The following is a 26855-nucleotide window of genomic DNA, read 5'->3' as shown; positions in this document are numbered from 1 at the left end:
ATTGAAAAACAGTATTATTAATTTTCAATATTATCTTAAAGTTAAAATAATTTATATTAATTACCTTTAATTTATTATATCATTGTTTTCTGCATAATTAGTATAGATATTTGTGAAAAAAGATAATTTAATGTTATTAACTTCTTGCAAAGTATTTTAGATTTAGGATGTTAGAAGCCTTTCACAGTGTATCTTTTATTAAGAATGAAAGTAATACTCAAGCCTTTCTATTCACATATGTTTTGCCTTTTAACCTTTCCTTTATTTATATATTTTTACGTTTTTTTTTTTTGGGGGGGGGGGGTTAGGGTAGGGACATTCTTGTAACTTTCACGGGCTCCTATCTTCCGTCAAATTGCCAAAAATGTACCTGGTCTTGTTAATAAGGAAGATTCAGTAAGACATGGTATACCCCGGGAAATGATTGGAAAGTAAAAGTAACATACAAATCAATAGGGTTAAGTTTCACAAAATGAATCAGTATGGATTAATGTTTGAATTTTTTTATAAAAAAATATGCTCATATTTAGTAAATGATTCTGCCTCAAACAAAATTGTTTGGCATGTATTTCAACGGTACACTGGATCTAGATCCTCAGCCATCTTCTGCTTACCTGTCTCTGCACATTCCATATGTTGCAGGCGTTGATTTCACACAGCCTCTCAAATTAATTCTTTCCCTTCCTCAACCCGCTTCTCAAGAACAGAATTAATAGACAAACCCGGGGTTCTAGTGATTGCCCTGAATAGTTGGGATTGAATCCCTTTCTTCTGTGATTCTTTTTTCAGTTGAGTCAATCTCAAAATACTCTGTATCATACAATTTAAGAAAGTCAGTTAATTGTAATAATTATATCTAAAAATAAAAAAATTAAATTAAAATACCCTATATTAATCATCATAAGCATGCATTAATTATTTCTCATTAATGTAAATATGAGGGATGATTTAAAAAATTTATAATAAATACTTATTGAAATAGACAATGTTGCTTATAAAAAATACAGGTGAAAAGTAACAATAAAAAGTGGAGGAAGTATCTGATAACTCCGACTCACTGTTTAAATCCTCCACACCCTCTTTTTCATAGGATGAGTCTTGTTCGGATATTAATTCAACATCCTTCCTACCATTGCCATGTACTTCACCCACAGGTGTTTCCAGTTCATACTCCGTATCATCCTCCTCTTTTCTTGCTTCTTGCATCAGCTTCTGAAGGAAGTTTGCGCACAATAATGTTGAGGGAAGCGTGTCCTACACTGTGAAATGTCTTGAATGAAAGAGATCCTTCGCCTGATATTTGAGGAGACTCAATGATACCAACCTCATCTTCTACTTTACTAGTTGTTCATTTAACACAGCAAGCATGAAAAGCTCCTAAACTGAATCCTCGAAGCCTACAGACAATGTGCAATAAATATTAAACGTCTTCAAAAGTTGTTAACTATAATAAATTGTTAATAAAAACTACAGTCCGGGGAAGAATATTCAATATTCATCTCTGGACTTCACAAAAAAGAGCCATAGAAAATCCTTAAGGTATATTATACATTTTTGCATAAGAATATTCACTATTTCTTGAAGCTCAATCTCTTCCCAAATGAACCATGCATTAGCCAAACTTTCGAGTAAAAGTTACTTGAACAGAACCAGCAATGCATCACTATATTGGCAGCACGTTGTATAGCGTAATATACGCATCAAATAAATCTGAAGTGTAAGCAACTAGAGGAGCATGCACAAACATAAACCCTGAACGAAAATATGAATTAGAACCTCCCTTTTTTAAATTGTAGAAATCTTATAATTTATGTTCATCTATTGTTATCCTAAATGCCACGCAGTCCTGTAAGATGCTGCCCACATTAACTAGACGCAGAAGCACCTACAAGTACCACGAAAATTTCGTATATTTGATTACCTTGCTGGATTGTTTTAACAGATGACCATTCTACATCACAAAACAGAAACATCCTAACGACCGGATCACTTCCATGTCACCCCGATCTCTCCTTAAGAATCATATTCCACAGCAAAACAAAAGTAAGAAACAAGTAAATTTTGCATCAAATAAACTACATAACACTCACCTTAGCTACTAGTGAGAGATATCGAAGCTCGATGATAGGAAGTACGCAAATAATTAGCGAAAGCAAATAGGTTAAAATAATTAAAAATTATAAAAAAGTTAGAGAAATTAATAAAAGATAACACAATAAATTTAACATAAGAAAACTCCCAATTTTGAGAGATGAAAAACCTACAAGCAATGAGCAAATAATTTCACTATAAAAAATAAAAATTATAATAATTGTCTCTTCTTTTTTAAGGATGGAGAGACAAGATAGATATATATATATATAGAGAGAGAGAGAGAGCTTCTCATCAATTAAAAATATTATTTTAAATGATAATAAATACTTTATAAAATATCAAATAGAGATATAATAAATTTATACCAAGATAATACACACACACATATATATATATAATTATAAAAAATTATAAAAATTTGAATCATAATTTTAACGGCCTAATTTCCTTAAAAGGTTGTTTGCAGAGTATTTTCATATTGGGGATTTCTATCAGTCGACGCCTTGCATTCGGAGTCACCTTTGCTGCTGAGGTAGAAATAGAAATCCATCGCTGTCACCGTAAAGCACTCAGATGTGCATACCTGCTCGGTAGAACAGCCCACGACATGGAACCTGAACTCAGAATTTTGGACTGCATCCCCCACTGCTGAGCCGATCTGCCCTTGAAGGATCCCAGGGACGCTCATTTACCTCTTACTGTTTAATCTCTCAAGAAAAATATATTCAACCCCTCCATATGAAATCAATTAATGGATGATGATAATCAATCAGCCAAGATTTTGACCCAATAAGAAATCATTGGTGCCCAATCTAGTGATATTTTTATGGAAATTATATCATTTTATGGACAAAATGTGTTTGAAATATGTTTTTTGTAATTTAAAAAATATAAATAAATAAGTTTTAATAAATTTGATAAACATTAAAATTTTAGTTTTTATAATATGATAAAAAATTAATAAATTTTATAACACGATAAAACTTTGAAAATGTATTTATTATATTGTTTTTAGTTGTACACAAAAAAAAAAATTTTTTTGGCAAATATAGATGCTTAGATAATTCTCATATTAAAGAGGAGTATTTTGATTAAATTACGAGTTTAAAAGTTAAACTTATCAATCAACTAATAGTTAGATAAATAAAAATGAGATTGGTTTATATAACATTTTTTTATGCAAGTTTTTTCAAAATAGAAAAATGGTCTTTCTTCATTTAAAAATATAAGATATTTTTAACTAAATCTCACCCCCAATAAAGTAGTTACATATTTTTAAATTAACCCTATCTTTAATTATCAATAAGGGCACTTTAAAAAAAATAATGATTACACCTCGAAAGATTAAAAATGTTTCATATTTTTAAATATCTAACCTCTTAAAAAATATCTTACATTTTTTAACGAAGGAGTATGTATCATTAAACTAAAATAAAAAGGTAGTCAATACATTTTACTTTTATAACATTGGTTAAAAAAAAAGAATTGTATGTGCTATAAATACCTAGCATCTTATAATATTTTATTTTATTTTAAAATTTGTAAAATATACATTTACTTTTAAAATTACATTTTTACTTCTTATTCTTACTCAACTTAAATTTTTAAATCTTGTTTTTTAAATAAGTTATAAACAGATTTTTACATTAAAATGATGTGAACCTTTGATATTTAACTTCTCATCTAAACTAGGCCGCAGCATCATATTTTGCTTTTTAGACAAATTTAAAAGGCTAAAAATTGTATATCCATCCTACTACTCCTTTAATTGTATTCAGGAAACACTTTTAATTAATTCACGTATACTAAGAAAATTTGTTAAAAGTAAACGATGGCCTTAAATTCTTCAGAAGTTATCTAAACTTTTTAGAACAGTCAAACCGAATTTTAATATCTTATGCATGTTAGATATTTAGCCACAATTCTTGATCATAAGGAGAATGTAGAGATGTTTAGAACTCCCTAGAATGTTCCACTAGGAATAAGGCCATTAACATATAATTGCATTCGAGTGTAATGAATCGTCGTTTGAATCAAATTCATCAACCGCATTAAGGTCGTCATCATCATCAAACAAACTAATGCTTTGCAAACATGTAGACCCTCCAAATCAGCAAAACTAGCACACTGGAGTGTCTTCCTGAAAGTCAAAACTTCAACCCTGGAACGTGACAAGGGGCTCGCCTATTTTATTTCAAATTTCGCCGACTATGCAAGCAATAGTCTCAGTCTACGTATACAGAAGAAGAACAGTCAACGTCTTGGAGAGTGATTTTTCCCAAGTATAAATCATTCATGTGATCAACACAGAGAGGGAGGCATCGTCTGTTCAGGTTTTCATGAATTGCACCCATACCTGGGACCCATGTCTCTTCGTCCAACGGGTTCACGTTTAAGCTGTTTTGCAGCAAACGTACTCGATAAAGGACACGAGTCGTTCTGTCACAGAAGTGAGCAATACAACAGGAAGGGGGCTCATCAGATGCCAGTCTAATTAAGGCCAAAGATAAAGCTCCATCAACAGGTTTTGGGTCTGAGAGATTTCTATCTCCCATCATCTTCACCTCCCTTTCAGTGGGAAAATTCACTTCTTCGTTCCCATTTATTTCATAGACTTTCAAATCTTTGCTGTAATGCTTAATGGCTTCGCGTTTAGTGGATTCATGCTTCTCCGCTAGCGTCAAGATACAAGAAAACCTCAAATGATAAGTTACAATAGTTTTGACCGTCATGAAGTTATGGCAGCAGCAGAAGAAATCAAGCCACCTTCTTGCTATGCCAGCATACCACTTGATAATATCAGCATCCTCGAGAGCCACGAGGAATTCTATTGGTCTTGGACGACCCATATGGTTTGTGAACCCAACCATTTTTACAGCCTTCCTAATGGCCACTATTGGTGCATCAACTTTCATACAGAGCCTGGTCAAATCTTCAACTGTTCTCCTAGCATACTTTTGTTCTTCTTCCTCCTTTGCCCTCCTTTCTTCTTCCTCTATTGCCCTGATAGCTTTTCTAGGATTCAAAATTTTGTCTACCTGGGCTTGAAACTGATCATATGAATCAACAAGCTTTGGCGGTAGTTGATTCCTGATGTGGTTTAAAGAAAGAAAATCACCAGCTGACAGCTTTCGATGCCATTCTCGACACTCCTCTATGTTCCCCAAGAACTCTTGCACTATTTCATCAGCCCAAGATTTAAAAATTTCTCTGACTTCATTTTCAATATTAAATTCAAATTTAAAGTCATTACTTCGCTTCAGCTTCTTATAAACATGACAAAATATCTTCAGCCCCAATTTCTTTCTGTTTCTTTCTCTAGCATTTTTCAATTCAAGAGCTCTAACTTCCTTCTGTCTAAGGTACTTCTTCCGTGCACGGATTGCTTTCTCCGACATTGGAGGGTGCAAAACAGAAGGTGGAACTGCCTGTAATTCCATTCCAAGAAAATTAATCTTCTCTGACACTGCACTATGAATAGCCGTATTCAATTTATTAACCTGTAACTCCAAATGGAGTTCCAAATGCTTCGTAACTTGTTTCATTAAGTCCATTGTAAACATCTTAGAGCCAGATGTTATAATAATTATCTCATCCAAGTACCTCACTGCATATATCTTCACTGGCTTGTAGAATACATCAGATGTAGAAACAATTAGCTTGGGATCCAATTTAGGATTCTCTTGACTTTCCGTAAGTCGTATGCGTTGAATTTCTTTATCAAAGCCATCAAAGTAAATATTTACCAAAATAGTACACAGCCCACATTCCTGAGGAAACCCCCTTCCTAGGTAAGCCCCGCCCAGTTCAATTTCCAGAGCTTGATATTCAAACAACCTCTTCATCAATTCAACCAGAATACTGTCCTCTACCTTATGTTCAATAAACAAGCATAACTTATCTACATGACTTTGATCAAACTTCTGGCGATTAAAGCCAACAGTAAACCACCAGGTGGGATTATGCACCGAGTTTTTCAGGTACCTTATAGCCGTGTGCCGTCCCATTCCGACACGGCCGCCGTAGGCGAAGGTCACGAACCGTTCATCATACACCACTTCCAACACCATCCTAATAGCCTCAATCAACACCTTCAATTTCAAATTTGGCAAAACCAAAGGCTCCCCGTTCTTCCTCAGAGGCAGTAATGTGACACAGCAAGCTCCGACATCGAACCTATTATCGCAAAGCTCTCGAGCCATCTCTTCGATGGAGAATCGCCTGGAGATTGATTCAACAAGGGAAGCTGAAGAAGGCGCGTCGGGAGCACGGTCGGCAGGCGGGGTAGTGAGGTTGTGGCAGGCGGTGAGGAGGACGGTGGGCAAAGCGACGACATTGGTTACGAGGTTGAGGAACTTACCGTGAGCGTAGTTGTTGAGAACTAGGGTCTTGATCTGGGATTGGGTTAGGGGTTGTTCAGGTATATGCTTGTCGGCTTCTTGATGGAGCGGAAGTTCGAGTGCGTGAGTAGAGTGAAATCTCAGAGCAGAGAAAGACGACCTGATTTTCTGTATTCGTCTGATGCTCCGCAGTTTGAGCATGGAAGGGGAAGAAGAGGGAGCTTGGGGATGAAAGCTTCATGCGCAATTGCGAAATGCTAGCAAAGTCGACAACCCACCGATGATTTCTTTCTCTGAAGCATAATGGGCTTGCCTTCTTTGAAGGTTTCGGCCTTTTGGGCTTAAGACAGTCAAATAAATAAACAATGGCCTGTGATTCGGATCAAGACGCCGGAGCTACCTTGGTCGGGTCGCATTCGGATCCAGAACTTGTGGGTCAGGATTGTTGGTGTTGAAGATACATGGGGCTTACCCGGACTAATACCATGGTCCACGGTCACGAAGGGATCATTGATTCGCTCCAGCAATGTGAACCATGATAGAGCATTGCAATTGAGTGAAGAATTCATCTTGCTGGAAATACGTGGCCCTTTGGAACTCGTGTGACGGATTTAAAATCCCTCGTCCTGTTTCATGGGATTATGCTCTACTAAAGATAAAAACAACGGTGGCCTCGGCTTCAGGGAAGTTTAAAAACCAAAATGTTACTTTTGTCGTGAAATTTTATTGGGGCCCTGTTATCAGACCACACAGTCTTTTGATGGAACTCCGTGACAAATATGGATGCCGGTGAGGTAGACTGACTGTTGCGGTCTCGTCCACGATGAGCACGACAACTTGTTAAAAGGATTCACAAGTTTTTTGGATTCCATCCTTAGTATAACTACCGAACTTTTCAAGATTGGGATGAAGAATTTAACAAAGTCCTTGTTTATTTTAATCCGATTAAGGCTCTTGCCCTCGCCTCACACAGATTTTCAGAACCATCGTCTCAGCGATTATATCAAAAAGATTAAGAAATTGATCACGGGAGCCTACACTGTCATCATCGATTAAGCTCTTAGAAAAGCAAGTTATTGTAGTAATGTGTTCCGGGACGATGATGATATTAAAATTTCCCACAACCTGCCACAACCTTTTTCTTTTTTTTTTCTTTTTTCTTTTTTTTTTTGGGTTTGACTCAGTCTTGTCTTCCCTACATGATTTTTGCTGTGGCCTTGCACTTAAAAAGATCACTGGTTATGAAAACAATAAATTGGTGATCTGATTTTATTTGACATGTACCTTGTAATTTAGTTAGAAGAATTGAGATCTCAATATTTTTCTATTTCAATACCCTCAATTCATGTAGTCCACGCATGAAGCTGGTGCGGTAATTTATACTAACTTCAATGAGCTAGAAAAATTTAGAATTGGCCTTAAGAAATTGTTTATTTTTATGTTTGAGCAGGCACAAATAAAGCCCGATGGAACTCAGACTTAGTTCAAATACCTGAAAAAAAGTTTAATTTTTAAAATATATGTCAAATATTATATTAATTTTTTTCATTTTTACCTTATTTTATATTGAGAGACCATATATTTGAGTATAGATATTTGCTTTAAAAAATCAAAATGGTAATATTGTTATATGATAGTGTTTAAAATATATTTAACATTGATTTTTAAATTTTAACATCCACAAAAAAAAATTTAAAAGAAGAGTTGAGTCCTTTATATTTTTTAAGTATTATAAAAAATCTATTCTTAAAATGATAAAAAATTAATTTTAAAATAAAAAAATGAATTTAAAGAAATTGGGAGAAAAATGAGTTGAACAGAAAAAAGGCCAACGTAACCGGTGATCTTCAAATTTTCTATTAATTTAGTTTCTGACTTAATACAATTTAGTCATTATAATTTTTTGAATTAAATTATTATAGAAATGAATTGCGCCAAGTCCATAGATAATAAGGATTGAGTTATTTTAAATTAAAAATTATAAAAATTAAATTATCTTGCGTTAAAATTTAGGATCTTGAGTTGATAATTAAAAAAAAAAAAAAGAGGATCTCGCTTAGAGCTTCTAAAACATATTCTTTTTGTTAAAAAATATAAAATATTTTTTAAGGAGTTGAATGTTTAAAAATATAAGGTATTTTTAATCCATCGAGGTATAATCATTGCTTTTTTAAAAAAAAGCATCCATATTAATTAATGACTTTATATTTATTATAGGATATTTAATAAGAATAAATATGAAAATATAAGATTAATTTAAAAACAAGTAATTATTTTATTGGAGAAGAAATTTAATTAAAAATACTTTATATTTTTTTAACAAAGGGAGTGAAAATTTGCACTAAAAGCCTAATAAAATATGAAAATGCTCACATACACAATTGCTAACATCTCTAGGACATATTCATATGTGCACAATATGATATCCATAAACTTTTAACACAATATTCAAGAATGTATGATACATCTGGCGCACATGGTTTAATTTAAAGTGAAATGTACAAGCAAGTAAATTATGAACAACATAATGCTCATGAATACACAACATAGTGTTTATTAATTCTTGATATAGTGAACATATGTAGACCTACAATATTATAAGGATAAAGTCCATGATAAATAATATATTTTTATTGAAACAACCTACTTTAAGTTAATGTTCACCATATGTGTTATATATTTATGAATATTGTATTGAAATTTTTAGATATTGTATTATGTATACAAAAATATTTTATCGAGATAAAAGTAAATATGTCTTTTTATTCACCATAAAATTTACAAGAATAACCATCAGACAACAGCGGAGCCACAATGAGTTAATACTTTAAAAAAAAAATTACAAGACATATAAAATTTATAACTTTACACCACCCGAACAGGGATTGACCAAAAGATACAAGTTGAGTTGCCAATGAATTTAAATAATCAATAAAATACAAGAAATAGCTATCGGCTGGGGGGCTCAATGGACAGACGGTGTACGGCAATCACGAAGAAATTGAATTTTATAAAAAAACTTACAGTTGGAAAAGGAAGAAGCTTCCAGGAAGGAGCTGCGCGCTCAAGTTGGAAGGGTTGGGAGGCGGAAAACGTGTGACCTGAAAATGAAAGCGACGCCGTCTTATCTTTGGCACGCCACGGAGACTCAAGTATATATGAACACAAGGATATGTGCACGTCTTGATACATTTAATATCCCCCCCCCCCCAAAAAAAAAGCAGCATTCAATATCTACATATTTTAATTTTTAAATATATATATATATATATTTAAGTTTTAAGGAAAACATTGAAATTATTTGTTCAGTTTCTATTTTGCTATTTTTATACCTTACCCACATTGTCGATAATTTTTTAATTCTTTTACAAAAAAAATAATATTTTTTGTATTCTGATATATTTATATATTTAAGTATCCTCCACCTACAAGGACAACTGGTAATTTTTTTTTATATAATTTTTTATACGACTATTTAACATAGACGCATTTAAATATTGTAGGATTCAATGGAAAGTCACTCTTATAAAAACAGAGGCATTTTCTGCATTTATATAGACTTAATTTAATTCTCCCTCCGTCCTAATTTATAGGGTACTTTTTAAAAAGTTTTTTCATTCTAAAATATAAAACACTTTGAGTAGATTATGATTTCATTAAATGTATCAATTTCAATATTATTTTTTCTTTCTTTAAAATTAATTTTCATCCATTTTCTTTTCAATGTGTATTAAATGGTGAGTATTTTAAAAAATTTATATTTTTATTTTAAAAAGATAAAATTATTAAGTATATTTAATAAAATTTGTTGATATATAAAATTTTATTTAAAATTTTTTTATAATTTAAAATGACAGGAGTATAATTTTTAGTTGACATCTCTTCGCATGTTCTACAGCACCGTTCACCAAATAATAACAACAAAAACGGGAATATTCCATTCATGGATACTTTCGCTACTTTCTTACCCCTTTACCCCACGATGCCATGACAAACAAACCCGCCAACCATTTTCCAACGATTATTTTCCTGCCGTTCACATTTTAAGTATCTCGTGGAATAAATGATCTCACAAACTTTGAATTAAGTATAGCCTTATATAAAATATATATCAAATACTTAAATCATGTTAATAATAATCCAGTGAATTGATATAGTCGTCACTATTTGAATTAGACATGTTTTTTGTTAGCAGACAAATTTAGCACCCACCATTAAAAACATTAGTTAATAACGTTCAATTACAGATAAAAAGTAGCTAACTCTTCGCAATTTATGTTTTATGCATAGATAATATAGACAGAATCATTTTTCAAAGACGATTCCTCTTTAAATTTGAAACGAAAATAAGCTGAAATAATAAAAATACATGGCACTCGAAAAATAATTGTGATTTATGAGATTATAATATTACAACTAGGAATACTTATTTTATTTTGCCCAAAAAAAAAGAAATACTTATCTTAATCTTTGACATAATTTTATGGTGACACTATTGATAACAAATTATTCACTAAAAGCCTGTGAGTAAAACTCATAACTAGGTCACAAAAAAAAAAAGAAAAATTATATTGAAACTTCATATAAAAAAATTAATTATTACAAAGTTCATTGATAATTAAACTAAATAAACTTTACAATAATTGGTTTTTTTATGCAGAATCTGACTGTAGTTCTTTCAAAAAGAAAAAAGGGGAAAAAAAAAAAAAAGCTCACAATAACAACAATATTTCACTGGAACTTGGGTTTCTTGATAATTGATTGCACGGCGGTGAATCTTTTCATGGCCAATGGGTTTAGTTTTAGTCCAAGTCAGTCCAAACAATACCAGCTACATCCCATAGAGACGTGGCCATTTACTCCATGTTCTCGTCCTCACATCACATGACTTACGAATTGTTTTTTTTTGTTTTTTGGTTCGGAGATAACATGGACGCGGTTGGCAAAAAGATAATAACGTGGACACGGACAAAACTGTAGGAAGAAGAACAAAATTATGTCAGGTCATGTAGTAGAAAAACCCCAACACCCTATAGACGGGTTATTGATGATTGATGATGCCAGCATAAAAAACAATCAGCAAATCTTATGATTTATAATCTTATTGATGAAGCTAATGAGAAGATAATTCAGAAGTTTTCCATCCCTGAAACTAAGAAACTAATACAATGATTCGGGACCTTTCTACTGTTTGCCATGATATTTGTGTCTTCACAGTTCAGCAACCAAATTTAACAGCGTATCTGGCAAGTAACTTGGTTTCTTCAAACACCCACGTTAAGTTCTGTTCCTAGTGCATACTGGTTCTGCTGCTTGTCCTGGTTATACAACGGCCTCAAATTATAGGTATTGATACGACAATGACAACTAAATGAAATCACTTGATCAATTAACTTATTCAATGTAAAACAGATTAATGTCAAACTTACGATATATTATATTTGTATCACAGCTCAAGTGAAACTTTTGACATTGAGAAACATGACCCTTCAATATTCAAATTGTCATCCAGAGATATCACCTTTGATATTCTACCCCGCCTTGAACAATTTTGCCTTGAAAGGAATATCTATGCACGAGAAAAAATAATTATTGAATGACTTTTTATAAAAATAAAAATACTAAATTTGATAAATTTAGCATCTCTTCCATCCCTTTTCACTTCAAAGGAGAGATCACTGGAACAGTAAAATCTCCATTTCCCCTAACAAAATCAAATGCGAGAACCACAAAGTTCTTCCCAGGTGGGTAAAAGACGCAAGTAACCAAGCAACCAAGAGAGAAAAAAAAATTGAAATTAAGTCAAATTTAAATTAATACTTTTTTTTTCAAATTATTCAAATTACACATAGTGATAACACTTCACACTTTATATACTCTTTGAAAACAAAACTACTAATTTTAAAAAAAACATTTATTCATTTAATTATTATGTTACAATATCATTTTAATTCACTTTGAATGAAGTATGATATCCACACAAATATAAATTTTTTTATTAAATTATTTTATATTTTGAAATAATGCTCTAAAATTATTTTATGATCTGAAACAAAGTCAACAATTACGAACATCAAATAACTGCAGAGAAAATTAAAACAGATGTTTTCACTTTTCAGTTATATTATACCAAAGGTTGATCATATAGAAGAATTATTTATAAATTTAATCAATTTTTTGCCAACAAATATAAATGTTTATTGACAACAGTTTTTGTCTAATATAGGCCATTTGTACATGTACATTCTCAAATATATTAGATTTATAGTAAATTTCACTGCTCAAGGACCCAAAAACTGAAACATGGATAATTAAATTTTAATTTATATCACTTTTTTTTTTCCTTCCAAGGTCGTCCTTGGGTTCAAACATTATACACCCAAATCAGCCAGAGAAGAAACGCCCGAACAAATACAGAGACAAAAAATAATGCTCGCACCCCTTCACTTGACACGATCATCGCCACTTCTTCGTGAGGATTCTAGAGGTGCATCATCATATGATCATGACCATTCATCATGTCACGTCACAGTCACCTCTGTGGCTCCATCATACGGGAAAACTCCTCGAAGCACACGAATCCATCCCCGTTCCTATCAACCCTTTTAATCATTCGCCGGCATTCCTCCAACGTGCACCGCTCGTCCCCGATAGCTTTGAAAAACTCTAACAGCTCCTCCGCCGAGATTTTCCCGTCACGATCCGTGTCGAATACCTCGAACGCCTCCCTTAAACTATCCGAGTCCGGCGTCGAACCACAGCCCGGCCCGACCCGGCTTAGTAGCGCATCGACGCTGATGCACCCGCTTCCCTCGGGATCCACGTCACTAAGCATCATTGCCACGTCCTCCTGACTCTCACCGAGCCGGGTCAGAAAGGCCTCCAACTCTTCTCGCGAGATGATTCCGTCGTCATCTCGGTCTACGAGCCTCAAAGCTTGGGCCAAATCGGACTGAATTTCAGTGGAGTGATCAGACCAGTCAGGAGAAATGTCCGGCAAGACGCTGGTGGGGGTCCTGGAGCCGGGAGCGCCTGGAGCCGGCTTGTGGGTGGATTCGTCGGAAGAAGACGATGTTCCGGAGCTGCTGAAGGACGGGGGATCGGATCTGGAGACGGCGGAGCGTTCTCTCTTGGAGCGGAAGAGTTGTTTGGCGTTGAGTCGGAAGGTTTTGGGGTTGATACTGATAAGTTTCATTGTGTAGAATGGAAGAAGAAGGAAAAGAGCAGCAGGGAGAAAGGAGATGGAGGAGAAGGGAAGAGAGTAAAGAGGTGAAGGGCTGAGGGGAAGGAGGGAGGAAGGTGGAGGGGTTAAATGGTGGGAGCGAACAAGTACCATCGAGTCCATCAGTCTGGCACCAGGGAGCTTCCACGAAGCTTCCCTTGGTCCTGCGTGATTTAAATATCATATTCCTATACTCCTACTATTTATATCTTATTTATATTATATTTTAGATTTTAGATAACAACATTGATAATGTTTTGAGCCATTCAAGACAGGTGGAGCGCAGGTTTTATTTTTTTAATCTTGTGGGTCCATGGTGTTAAATATAGAAATAAAAACATTTTTAATAAATTAAATGAAAGTTGAAGTAATTTAACACGCATTTCAATTTTTTAAAATGATTTAAGTCAATAAATAAAAAACTTATATTTATGGTAATAGAAATGATAGTTTTTGTATAGTGTGATAAATAATACCATCTCTCTCAAATTGTAACACATTTTTTTAAGGACTTTCTTATTCCAAATTATAAAATAATCTTAGAAAGTAAAATTTCATCAATAGTATTTTAATATTATTTTTTAATATTTTTATAAATAAAATATTAAATAAATGTAAAGGTTTATATTTTTATTTTAAAAATAAAATTAAAAAATATATTTAATAATTTTTATTCATATATATATATGTATAGTTTTATTTAAAAATATTTGTTTAAAGTATACTTTTAATAGTCTTTTCATTTTATATAAAATTTTATTTTGATCCTTTAATTTTATAAAATATTTTTTTAATTCTTTAACTCTAGCACAATCAATTTCATCCTAATCAATTTTTACATTAGACTTTTAAATATTAATAAAATATTATTAAATGTTAATATATTAAGTTTAATTTTTTAAAATAATAATGATTTACACAAAAAATAATTATTTAAAACTAACGAGGAAGAATTAAAAAAATAATTTATAAAATTAAAAAAATAAATTAAAATTTTATATAAAATTATATGATTAAAAGTATATTTCAGTCAAAATATTTTATAAATTGTGATGGAGAGTGACTTCATTATTGGTTTAAATGTGACTTGCGAAAAAGACGCTTCTAATTATGCCCTCAGGTGCTAGAGGGTGGGGTGACTTGGGACCATCTGGGCCGTCGGTTTGTTTTCCCGTGATTTTCTTCTTCCTCTTTTGGACGGTGAGAAAAATTATTCCAAATTTATAATTAATGGCGAAAGCTATTTTTTAAGAGAAATAGTCGGCTGTATTTTCTGTTTAATAATTATTTTAATGAAAATGATTTTAGAATGAAAAAAAAATTAATCATAGGTCCCTATAATTTTATTAAATTTTATTTTTAATCCTTATAATTTTTTTAGCATTTTCAATCTTTATAGTTTCAGTAAAATTGAGTTATGTTTGTTATTGAGATCCTTATTGTTTTAGAATTTTTAATCTGTATAAAACTTAAAACGCTGAAAAAAATTATAGGGACTCAAAAAAATTGATAAAATTATAAAATTAATAATTGTATTTTTTCTTTTTGAATCCCAAAACTTTGTCGCACGTTTCAGGTTCAGAGTTCACCTGCGCTTGACTTTTCCATCTAAGTATTATCACTATAATTAATTATTAATATTAATGGTGATGTTTAAAATCGGGCTGGAAAAAAAAAATCACGGGGGTATTTCAAAATCAGAAAATCTTACTATTCAATGCGTATTAGTGCGCATAGTGCAGCGTCTCATTCAGCCCGGTCCCTGCTTTCCCAAAAAAAAAAAAACAGGTTATTGTCACTTTGTTCGTTTTTGCCGACTTCAACATCTGAGAGATACAAGTCATTATATCAATTTACGACAATCATTGACGCCATAAAAAAACAACTCACAATTATAAATTCTGAATTACTGAAATTCTAATAACAAATCATAGTTTTTATTTGAAATTTAAAAAATATAAATAATTAATTTAAAAATCAATAAATACACTTAAAATTATTCATAATATCAGTTAAAAATTTATCACGAGAGTTAAATCTCAATTTTTTACTATCAATTTACATAAAAATTGTTTGAACAATTTAGAAAATACATTTGAAATTTTTTATAATATTATTTAGGAATTTACGAAAAACAATTATGAATCACAAGCCAATCACTTGAGATTTTTTTGTTGTCAATATATAAATAAATTGCTTAGGCATTTATAAAATAAAGTTGGAATTATTCATGATGTCAATTAAGAATTTAAGGGAGTTAGTAATGAATTGCAGGCATAATTATTAAACTCTCGAGTTGACTATATAAGTTTAATGCTTTTACATTTTTAACTTACAAAATTTTGTCAACTCACTCATAAACTCGGACTAAATACAAACTCGATTAAATTTGTGAGTTTACCTCTGAGTTTATCATTTTTACATTTCTAACCTATAAAATCATATCAACTAATTCATAAATTCAGACTATATACAAGCTTGGTTAAACTTGTTAATCTCATCAATTTTTTTTTGAGTTGAGTGAATTAATTATATATTATGAAGAATTTAGTTCATAAAAGTTATAAAACCTGGTTCAAAGAAAAAATTAAAATAAAAAATTAATATTAATAAAAAAGAAACAGATATACAAAAATAAGTTTCCCTATTTTTAAATTTTCATGTCTTGTATGTGATAGTATTTAGCAATGTATATGGGTTTAATCTCAATAATTTATATTTTAAATATATTTAAATTAAATTATAATATATTTTAATGGCTATTGTTAATAGAGATAAATTTTTATGGACTTATGATTCGAGTTTGCGATATGAATTTATATTCTTATCATAAGTTTATTTAAACTTGTGAATTTAACAACCTTGACCGCATGACAATCACTTGTGAACTTTTATTATCTCTTGAAAAATCAATAAAAACTATTTGAGAATATTTGCAGCATTAGTTGAAAACTTACGAAAGTCTATTATAGATCTCAAATTAATTAGTAAAAGATAATTTTTTATAAACTAGGATCATTGTATGTTATTGAAATGCCAATAATTCAATATTTACAACTGTCAAATATTAATGTTTTTATTGAATCCTTAATTATCATTGAAAAAAATGTACCCCATGGCAGTTTTGAAAGAAAAATATCGCAGAGTGAAAATTAAATCCATAGTACTTGGACAATAATTAAACAGAATATTCAATTTGAAATAAACAAGAGAATTATTAATGAATAATAGACTACTTTCATATTTAATCTAAGATCATTGTATATGAAATCAGTCTATCTGATCATATATGTAATTTTTGTCATGAGGAACTTACCGTGTATTCATAACATATATTCTCAAGGGGACGGGGAAGATCTGACACGCACATGATAGAGAGCATTAATAATGAAGCTCAGAAGGTTGGCGTGGCTTCTCTATCATATTCAATCATTGGCAGGTAGAGGACACTCCCTCCAGTCTTTATTGGTTAAGAATAAAATAATTTACTTTATAAATTATTTAATTAATAATGATATTTTATTTTAATAAAATATTTAAATTACATAATTTATTTATTTTTTGAGAGTTATATTTAAAATTTTATTAAATTTTATTTTTTATATTTTTTTATATTGATATTAATAAGATTGATAAAAATAATTTATAAATAAAACTTGATGAAATATAAATCAAATATATCAAAGTAAAATGAAACAAAAAATTGGAAACTCACGAACATGTAAGCTACATGAATTCAGTTGAAGAGAAGCACATGATCCCTGCATCGAGATCTGCATTTTATCAATATTTTTGTTGTGGTAGTTGAATATGAAATGACGCGAACAAGCTATACCACGAAACACTAAAGCATCAAGTCGTCCTTTTTTCCCATCTATATGTTCGACTTTAATTTGCAGGGAAAGAAGTCCCTTGAACAATGGCCGCACTATTACGCCCAAGGGAAGGGATGATGAAAATTAAAAAATAAGGACATGTTGTTTTGTTTTTGTTCTCATTTTTTAAATTTTTTTAAAACTATTCTATAATACAATTTTTTTTAAAAAAATGAAAATTTATGTGGTCGTGTCAATTAAAAATAAATTTAGAATAAAAAATAAGTTAATAGTGATTGTTATCGACAATTAATGATAGTAACTAATAATAAAAATTGATTAAAGTAGTTATAATTTTTAGCAATCAATGTTTTAAAAACAACAAAATAAAATGAAAATTTATGTGGTCGTGTCAATTAAAAATAATTTTAGAATAAAAAATAAGTTGACAGTGATTTTTATCGACAATTAATGGTAATAACTAATAATAAAAATTGGTCAAAGTAGCTATAATTTTTAGCAATCAAATTTACTATGTTTTAAAAACAACAAAAAATGAAAACAACTTAAAATTATATCTATTTCTCTGTTTTTTTTAAATATTTTTAAAAACAATTAAATGAAAAACATTTATCCAAATAAATTTTAAAATTTTTCTATTTTAAAAAATAAAAAATAGTTTTTAAAAACAAAAAACAAACCAGCTCTAAAACTTCTTGCTGAAATGTACTCATGTATTAAATGCACGTATATCATATACTCTCCTCATTTAAAAATATAAGATATTTTTAAACTAATTAACTCCTAATAAAATAATTATTTACTTTTAAATTAATCCTATCTTTCTACATTTATCCTTATCGAACACTTTATAGTAAATAAAAAGTCATTTATTAATAGAGATAATAAAAAAAAGGTAATTATTATACCTTAAAAGATTAAAAATATTTTATTTTTTTAATAGGTGAGTAAAACTTTTTGAAAGCAATGATAATGATAAATTATTTAAAGAACTGTTTGTTATAAATCGGTAGCAGTGACCTTTAAATTATAATAATTTATCTCAAAAAGACAATTTAATGCCAAGTGAAATGACTTTGGTATTACGAATAATTGCAAGATTCAAATTAAAACTCTACAAAAAAAAAATTGCACGCCAAAAAATATAATCTTAGGTTCAAAGGGTTAATTTCTGGCAACAATATATTGTCTCTTGAAGCCTGGAATTACCAAGAAGAGAGATACATCGATTCTCACGCTAGGAAGCGATATCGCGACCACGTGCCTCTTCAATTCCATGGAAGTTGCATCCATATTTTCTAAAGAACGCTTTAGTCACACCGAAACCACGCACCATTCTTTATTTATTTTTAATTTAATTACCAGCATACCTTTTTTCATCAGCAAATATTATTTGCAAACTTTATCCTCTTAACTTTCCCACGCGTCAAACTAATGTTTGGGACATGTCGTGTATAGGGACACGCCACAGTTTCCCTGAAAACCTAAGAATATTATAATTTTCTTAATTGAAAAACGTAACAGCTAGGATGCCACGTCAGAAGAGTGTTTCGTAGGATTACTCAATCAGCACAAAAAAAAAGCTTAAGGGGTAAGTTACACGGGATTTACGGGACAAGAAACACGGTTTTGACCCGGAGGTTCGACCGGGTCGAGTTATCAAAGGGAATTGTTATCGCCTGAGGCGATGAGCGTGAATATGGAATAATAAAGTTAAGTGGTTATTCGGCCCAAAGGCAGCTTTTTCCTTAACTAAATTTTTGACCTTTGCATCGCAAAATGACAAAATGTCTTCGGTGATGCCAATGCTTCCCCTAATCCACATTGTCAATACAAGGTACTTCTCACTTTATAAACACGAGATTTTTTACGGAGTTAAAATATTTTTATTCTTTAAAGCATAATTATTACTTTTTTTTAAAAAAATATCTCTATTAAATAAATAACTTTATATTTATTTTAAAATAAAATATTTTATTAAATAAAATTAAATATTAGAATATATGATTAGTTTGAAGATAAATAATTATTTCATTGGGAATTAAATTTAGTCAAAAATATCTCATATTTTTAAACAGAGATAATAAATTTTATTATTTTTTTAATTTTTTATATAAAATAAAGCTAGAGAAATACGTTTTGTAATTTTATTTATTTATTTATTATTATTTGCATTCCTAAGTAACAATCTATTATAATCTTGACTACGTAAAAAGGTAAATTTGAAAAGTTACTTGTTTTTTTAATAATCTTAAAGATATAAATTATTTTTTAATAAAAACAAGGGAGGATGAAAGAGAGGTACTAAAAAGATTAACTAATTTAAATTAGATCTCAAGTATTAAATTTCAATAATCTACAACTCAATCTTTTAATTTTACAATTTTATTGTGATAAATTTATAATTATATTTTAAATTTTAATAGAGAACAAGTTAAAATTTGGAATTTCATTGTGATGATTTTTTTTATTCTTTAATCACATTAAAATTTGACAAATAAGTTATAAATTTATCGTAATGAAATTATAAAATTAAAAGATTAAATTATAAATTTCTAAAGTTTAGTATTTGACACCTAATTAAAATTAATTAATCTTGTTAAAACCTCTTTATCAATCCCTCAAGAAGCAAAGTTGCTTGAGTTTTCTTCGCATAACTCCCTAAAAAATTACATATTTTAGTAAGTTTTTATTACAAAAAATTTAAAATTACTTCTCACATGGCTTTCGTCCACGAGACAAGACTTTTATGTAAATTTATTTGATTGAGTACAAAGATATTTCAATTATTCTTTTTATTTTCAAATATAATTATCCACTCAAGCAATTTTCTTAAATTGTATGACTTAATTTTCTCTTATATTTAAAAACAGAGAGAATATTAAGGGAGAGTCTTTGTAACTTTTTATAATTTACAAGGTTCCAGTTGATTTCGTTTATTAAATATTTTACTCCCATACGAGTTCGTTTTTAATATACTAAAAATTTCTTCCAGGATTTTTACGGCCATTAATAACTGGAAAAAATAAAAACTCAGTACTATAGTGTATGATATCCGGATTATTAAATAACCAGACCTCAGCATAAATTATACCACTCCAATCCTTGATATAGGATGAAGTTAACCAATTGCATGTTTATTAAACAATGATAATTATATCTGTAAAATTATTAAAAAAAGATGTTTTCAACTTTACCATTCTTTGCCATTTACAAAACAAATTGTATTCTAGGAATTCAAATGACAATAGATAAATAAGAGAGTCAAGTTAAAAAAATATAAATTACTCTGACTTTATCTTATATCAAGCATTAAAACAAACTTTTAAATTTTGTCTTATATTAAAGGTTGGAGGGAGTATTAAGTTTGTTATTAATTATATTATCCTTATAAAGTATTTTAAAGTTATTTAATCATAATACTGTTTGTTTTACCATCAAAAAATTTTACACCAAACTTTTAAATATTGATAGAACATCATTAAAAGTTAACATGTTAAATTTAATTTATAAAAAATAATAATATTGATATAAAAATAATCATTTAAAGCTTACAATATTTAGGTTAGAGATTGAAAAGGTATTTTATAAAATCAAAATAAAAATAAAATATTATATAAAATTAGATGAATGTTTGAATGAATTGAGCTGCTTTTGTAATATTTATAACCTTAGAATTTTTCTAATCCCATATCCCAATCGCTGCGCCCATTCACGTCCCTGTCTGCAGCTTTGGCAGACTTATTTTCGTGTTTAGAGGTTCTGTTTATACATGGGGCCAGATTCTAACCTGACACTCTAGAAACCATGCTTGGGTAATGCTAACTAAGACTATTTAATTTAACCATTCGTTGCCTTTTAGTTCATTTCAAACCAAAGGAGTGGATTTCTTCTTGGCCATGCGTTAGCTTTCCTCCTTTTACAAGCATTCTTTTTTCTTTTTTCTTTTTTTTTGGTGGGGCCAAAGTCCTTTTACAAGCATTCATTTTTTTTTATAGGCTCAAGCTTAAAAAATTTGCCTCACAAGTCGCATTCCTCGAGGGAGAAAATTGTGTTGAGAAGAACTCAGTGCATCAATGTCAAATTCAAACACTAATGCTAAACGTTATTGTTTATCAATCCACAGAACCAGTCATGTAAAAATGTATCATGTTAGTGGCCGTATCCAGAACCGACCAAAACAGATGCAATTTAACCTAACCAAAAAGAAGACGGAGAAAGAGAGAAAGAACGAAGAAGATCAGAGTCATCCAAACCCATTTACGACAAAGTTTTTGTTTGGTTTTTATCACGTGTCAAAAACAATTTGGTTTTATTTGTTTTTATTTAGCTTGAACCTAACCAAACCAAACCAATCATCTTAGAAAGTCATATGGTTGTAAATATAAATTAATTCTGCCAACTTTTATGATTTTATAAGGGTTGAACAATAGTGTTAAAAATTTGGCCCAAAAAAAAACTATTGTTAAAAGAAAAATACAGTTGAGCAATCAAGAATTCATCATTAATGATTAATCCTCAAATGATACCACAAGATTGTATAGTGTGTTTTCCACTTTGATAAATCATAGAGTATTTGATTTTTTAAGAATATTCTGGGAATAATAAAACAACGTGCATTTATAACTATTCTCCCAACGAATAAGCAGAACAAGACTTAAATAATAATAATAATAAAAATCTAGTTGCAATAGCAAAGGGCCGAAAATAAAAATCTCTGTGGGGTGGCAGCACTTGTGGACTATAATGGAGTTGGGCCACCACACCACTTCCATAAAGTCATCATAATTCACAGGAAACACGCCTTTGACTTCGGATCGTCCATTGCTTTTTCAGAGCAACAATTAACTTGATGTCTTGTATGGACATTAAAATTGTATCAAGAAAAAAGAAATTAAAGGATGTGCAGACTAAAATAAATAATCTAAAAAAATCAAATAATTGAAATTAAAATTAAAATATAAAATTTTCAGTCTAGTGATATAAAAAAAAATCTGGACTGAATATATAGGCGCGTCAACTTGTAGCACCAAATTACACGTGCCGTTGTGCAAAACGGGGAATACGTTGTTACGTGGTAAAAGTTTGACCGTGGAAGAGATGTCCTGAAACAACCGAAATCACAACTCTCAATGCAATTTCAGCTTTAAAGATTCTATTTAGCTGAGGATGTTGTTAATATTCGCATAAATTCGTGTCTTGAGATCCGAGTTCGACCCATGCAGCACGTTGCACAGTTTCAGCCACGATCATCATAATTATTCTTCTCAATCTCAATATTGTTTTCTTTTTTATTATTTATAAATATCCTTTCATCATAGACAATGCATCATGGTTGAGATACCATCATCACTAAATATAAACATTTTTTTAATAAAAATTTATTCTTTTTATTAAAAAATATAAAATATTTTTTAAAAATTTAAAAATTTAAAATATTTTTAATCTCTTAAAATATAATTATTACTTTTTTAAAAATATTTATTTTAATAATAAATTTATATTTATTATAAAGTATTTAATAAAAATAAATATAAAAAAAAAAGCTAGTTTAAAAATAGATATCTAATTTATTGAGAATAAAATTCAATTAAAAATATTTTATATTTTTAAATAAAGAAAGTAAATGTTAGTTTTTTATGTTGCATGGAACTACCTCTTTATACTATACCTAACCTCTATTAATTTACTCTCTCAAATTTAAAACTAAGTATTTTTTTCAGTAATTTTAATGTAAAATATAAATAATTTAGTATATGCAAAAGTCGTTTCCCCCCAATTTTACCTATTATATTTATTAATTTAATTTTTATTTAAAGTTATTTCTCATTCATCATGAATGTGGGACTTCAAATATCACATCGGAAAATTGCAAATTAATTTCGCAGAAGCCTAGAGTGGCCTTATATCTAGCTGGCTACCACCATTCTTTTCAGTCCACATCAATACGAGTGGTCCTTCTCTCCCCTTTTCTCCCCAAGTGTCAATATTTTCATGCTTCTTGGCCCGTGAACCGCTATAGTCTACCACATAAAAATGTAGCTACTCTTAACTTATCCTAAACCCTAGATTATAAATTATAGAGTACATCAAATAATGTGGATCCTTCATGCATTTGTATATGATAATAATGCTTCCCTAATTTATAAAATATTTTTTAAAATGATTTGATATTTTAAAATATAAAATATTTGATAAAAATATGATTTTATTAATAATTATTATTGTAATATCATGCTTCATTGTTCTATTCCTTAAATAAATTTCTTTTTCTCTTGTTATTAATGAATGGTATTTTTAAATATTTATAAAAATTAAAATTATAGTAAATTATATTTAATAATTTTATTGGTGTGTGTAATTTTTATAAAAATATTGTCTTATCAATTGAGATGGAAGGAATACAATAATTCTAATAAATTAGTAAGCTTATGCTATCCACTGGTCATGAATTTATTTCTCAGGAAATTCTGCATTTCAAGGGAATTTTCAGAAATCCATGTTCTTAGTTCAGGAGACTTGGCAAGTTTTTCTTTTTCCACATCGACTACGGTTCTCGGATGTACTTTTGCATTTTTAAGATGTAAGATGTTATTTGAAAATTTTATAATCAGACAAAATAATTTTTTGAATGCACAATTAAGGTAATTATGGGAAGTGGATTTGGAAACACACGCTAACGTCATTGGAGCTTTTCAAATTGATTTTCTATTGTTAGGTTTTTAAATTTACCATATTACCCTTACATTTTCTTGGATGTCTTAGGTTGAGTTTCGGCTTTTGACTTTCTGTGTGTGATTACCCTCCCACCTTATTTATTGCATGGTTTGTTTTATTTTAATAGTGGATATAAAAATTCTTTCATTTAGGTATTTCCTATTCCATGCTTCAAATTTCCATGCCTTTTATCGAGTCATGTTTATTTGTTTAGTAATTTCTATCGTATTTTAATAGAGTTCCGAATTTAATTAAAAATTAATTTATATATTATAGATCAAATGATTAATCATAATTTTTAATATGTATATATGTTAAATTATTTATTATATAATTTTTTTCAATACATTAAGCTTTATATTTTTATTTTTATTATTTAACATATCAAATTTTATGTTACTTGAAATTTTTATCATATTTTTTAAACATTTTAAACACATTACATTTGTATAGTAAAACTTATAAATTATTATAAATTAATATCCTTTTTAAAATTATATATTTAAAAGTATATTTTACCATGTACAATTCAAACGACTTTTAATTTAATAAAATAATTTTCATTAAATAAATTTTTATAAAATAAACTTTTGACAAATTTATTTGGGTTAATAAGTAAATAGAACCCTAAATTTTACTCGAAAATTGTCCTAAATATCAAACTTTTAAAATACGCAAAATAAATTCTAAACTTTTAAATTCATATCAAAATAAATTCTGACCTTTACTTTTTAACACTATTACCATCTATGCAGGTATTGTCCAAGGTTTATTTTCTTACAAATTTAACCTTGATTATTACAGTACCTGCATGGACAATAATGATATTAAAAAAGTTAACGGTCAAAGTTTATTTTACATGTTTTAAGAGTTCATGGTCTAACGTGATTTTCTAGCATTAGTTTAGGGTTCTATTTGCTCAATAACTTAATTTACTTTTAATCAATGAAAAACCAAACACATGCTTAGATATTTTTCACTTTAAAACATATTCTTTAAAAATTATAATATTTTTTATATTTTAACATATTTTTTGCATTTAATCAAAAAAGGTTTGAAGATGGCTTTTTTTTTTATTCATATACTCGATCCATTCATATTTAGAATAGAAGGAGAAAATGTTTTTTTTCCCTAATTAATAAGGTATGTCATTGATTTTTTATTACAGTTTTTTCTTTTCATCCTTCATTAATGTTGATGAGGGAGAAAATATTAGTACAATATATTCCCTCCATTAAAAAGATAAGATATTTTTAATTAAATCTTACTTTTCAGTAAAGTAGTTGCCTATTTTTAAACTAACTCTATCTTTTCATATTCATTCTTATTAAACACTTTACAATAAATATAAAGTCATTTATTGATAGGGGCACTTTTAAAAAAAATAATTAAACTTCAAAAAATTAAAAATGCTTTATATTTTTGAACACCCAACTCTTCAAAAAATACCTTATATTTTTTAACGGAAGGAGTATGTTTATTAGAGATTATATATTTTGGATGATTTATTTCATAATACTTCCTACATCCCAATTTATGTAGTATTTTTTGAGCAAAATTATACATGCCAAATTCATTAATTGCCGTTTACAATGTTAATTTTTCATATAAACTTTCAAAAAATATTATTCATTTTTTGGCAAGAAAAATATCATTCATTAATGAAAGAGGGAGAAGAAAATTTATTTAAAAAATAAAATAATAAATAATATTAAAATAATTATCATTACAAAACCTTATTCTTTTGCAAAATGTCTTGTATCCAGAGACATCAAATCTTCTAAAAATATGTATTATAAAATGAGATGGAGGGAATATAATATGCCTTGTGTACTCATGAGATTGCAGCTTGAATAGAGGAACAAAAGGAAGGGGAAATTGTTGATTAAAAAAAAAGATGGGGGAAATTTCCTCAAAAAGTGTTTGAAAGCTTACATCTAAGATCCTGTTGGGTATGATGGAAGCGAAAAGGGTGAATATGGACATAGAAATGGAATGGAATTGAGAAAAGTATATGTTTGGTAAGATGAAATTTAAAAAATTTTCAATTCCAATTTCACCAATTTTCTATGATAAAATCTCAGTTTTCTAACCATCATTTCATCCTTCCACTGTGCCCCTTCCTTCGTCTTCGACCCACATCGTACCCTTCCCCTATCCCTGAGGACAAGTACCACGTCAATGGTAGCGAGCACCACCCTTGATGGCAACAATGGCAATGAACCCCACCCCCAACAATAGTGATGGCAGCAAGCACTTCCCCCATGATGGTGACGGCAAGGGTCCAAAGATGCTATGGAAGGAGGTAAAGTCCAGTACCATTCTTCAAAATCTGCAACCAACAACATTTAGCAACCTCCATGATTTCTCGGCTTCACCTTGACAGCAACTTATCTCTTCTCCCTTCTTGAGCTTCTAGTTAAAATTCATGAAACCCACTTGTCGAGCTGTTAGCTATAAAGTTTTACAATTGATTTTGCTCTAGGTAAATTGTTTCTGAGGTATTCATGGAATCCCATGTGTTCTTCTTGATTGTCGAACAGGCACTTTCGAGCCATTTGTTCATTTGCTATTCAAAAGACCACAAAGTTGCTGAAGCGTAGCGCTTTGAGATTTGGAAAAATATGCAATGTCACAGAACAAATA

At 29.7% G+C, this 26855-nt stretch overlaps 2 protein-coding genes and 2 long non-coding RNA genes across 4 annotated transcripts; all 4 read right to left on the bottom strand.

Annotated features, from left to right (window-relative positions):
- Positions 1–618: 618 nt before the first annotated feature.
- On the bottom strand, positions 619–2809 carry LOC129305997 (uncharacterized). Its single transcript, XR_008592091.1, has 3 exons — positions 2614–2809; positions 1059–1397; positions 619–810 (listed from the first exon to the last, which is right to left on the bottom strand). It is a non-coding gene; the product is annotated as an uncharacterized LOC129305997 (long non-coding RNA).
- Positions 2810–3979: 1170 nt separating this feature from the next.
- On the bottom strand, positions 3980–6740 carry LOC129305030 (nuclear intron maturase 3, mitochondrial). Its single transcript, XM_054944936.1, has one exon. It carries the CDS (start codon positions 6633–6635, stop codon positions 4320–4322), a length of 2316 nt encoding a protein of 771 aa, XP_054800911.1. The 5' UTR covers positions 6636–6740; the 3' UTR covers positions 3980–4319.
- Positions 6741–11096: 4356 nt separating this feature from the next.
- LOC129305469 (uncharacterized) lies at positions 11097–12340 on the bottom strand. Its single transcript, XR_008591988.1, has 3 exons — positions 11864–12340; positions 11615–11752; positions 11097–11408 (listed from the first exon to the last, which is right to left on the bottom strand). It is a non-coding gene; the product is annotated as an uncharacterized LOC129305469 (long non-coding RNA).
- A 391-nt stretch (positions 12341–12731) lies between these two features.
- LOC129285835 (probable calcium-binding protein CML35) lies at positions 12732–13817 on the bottom strand. The gene has a single exon (XM_054921762.1). The coding sequence runs from the start codon at positions 13777–13779 to the stop codon at positions 12967–12969; it is 813 nt and encodes a 270-aa protein (XP_054777737.1). The 5' UTR covers positions 13780–13817; the 3' UTR covers positions 12732–12966.
- Between the last annotated feature and the right edge of the window lie 13038 nt (positions 13818–26855).

Source organism: Prosopis cineraria, unplaced genomic scaffold, assembly GCF_029017545.1.
Source record: "Prosopis cineraria cultivar Desert tree isolate PC_DT_omini unplaced genomic scaffold, ASM2901754v1 PC1, whole genome shotgun sequence".
Taxonomy (NCBI): Eukaryota; Viridiplantae; Streptophyta; class Magnoliopsida; order Fabales; family Fabaceae; genus Prosopis; species Prosopis cineraria.
The sequence above is the reverse complement of the archived record's forward strand: the minus strand, read 5'-3'. Positions and strand labels throughout refer to the sequence as shown.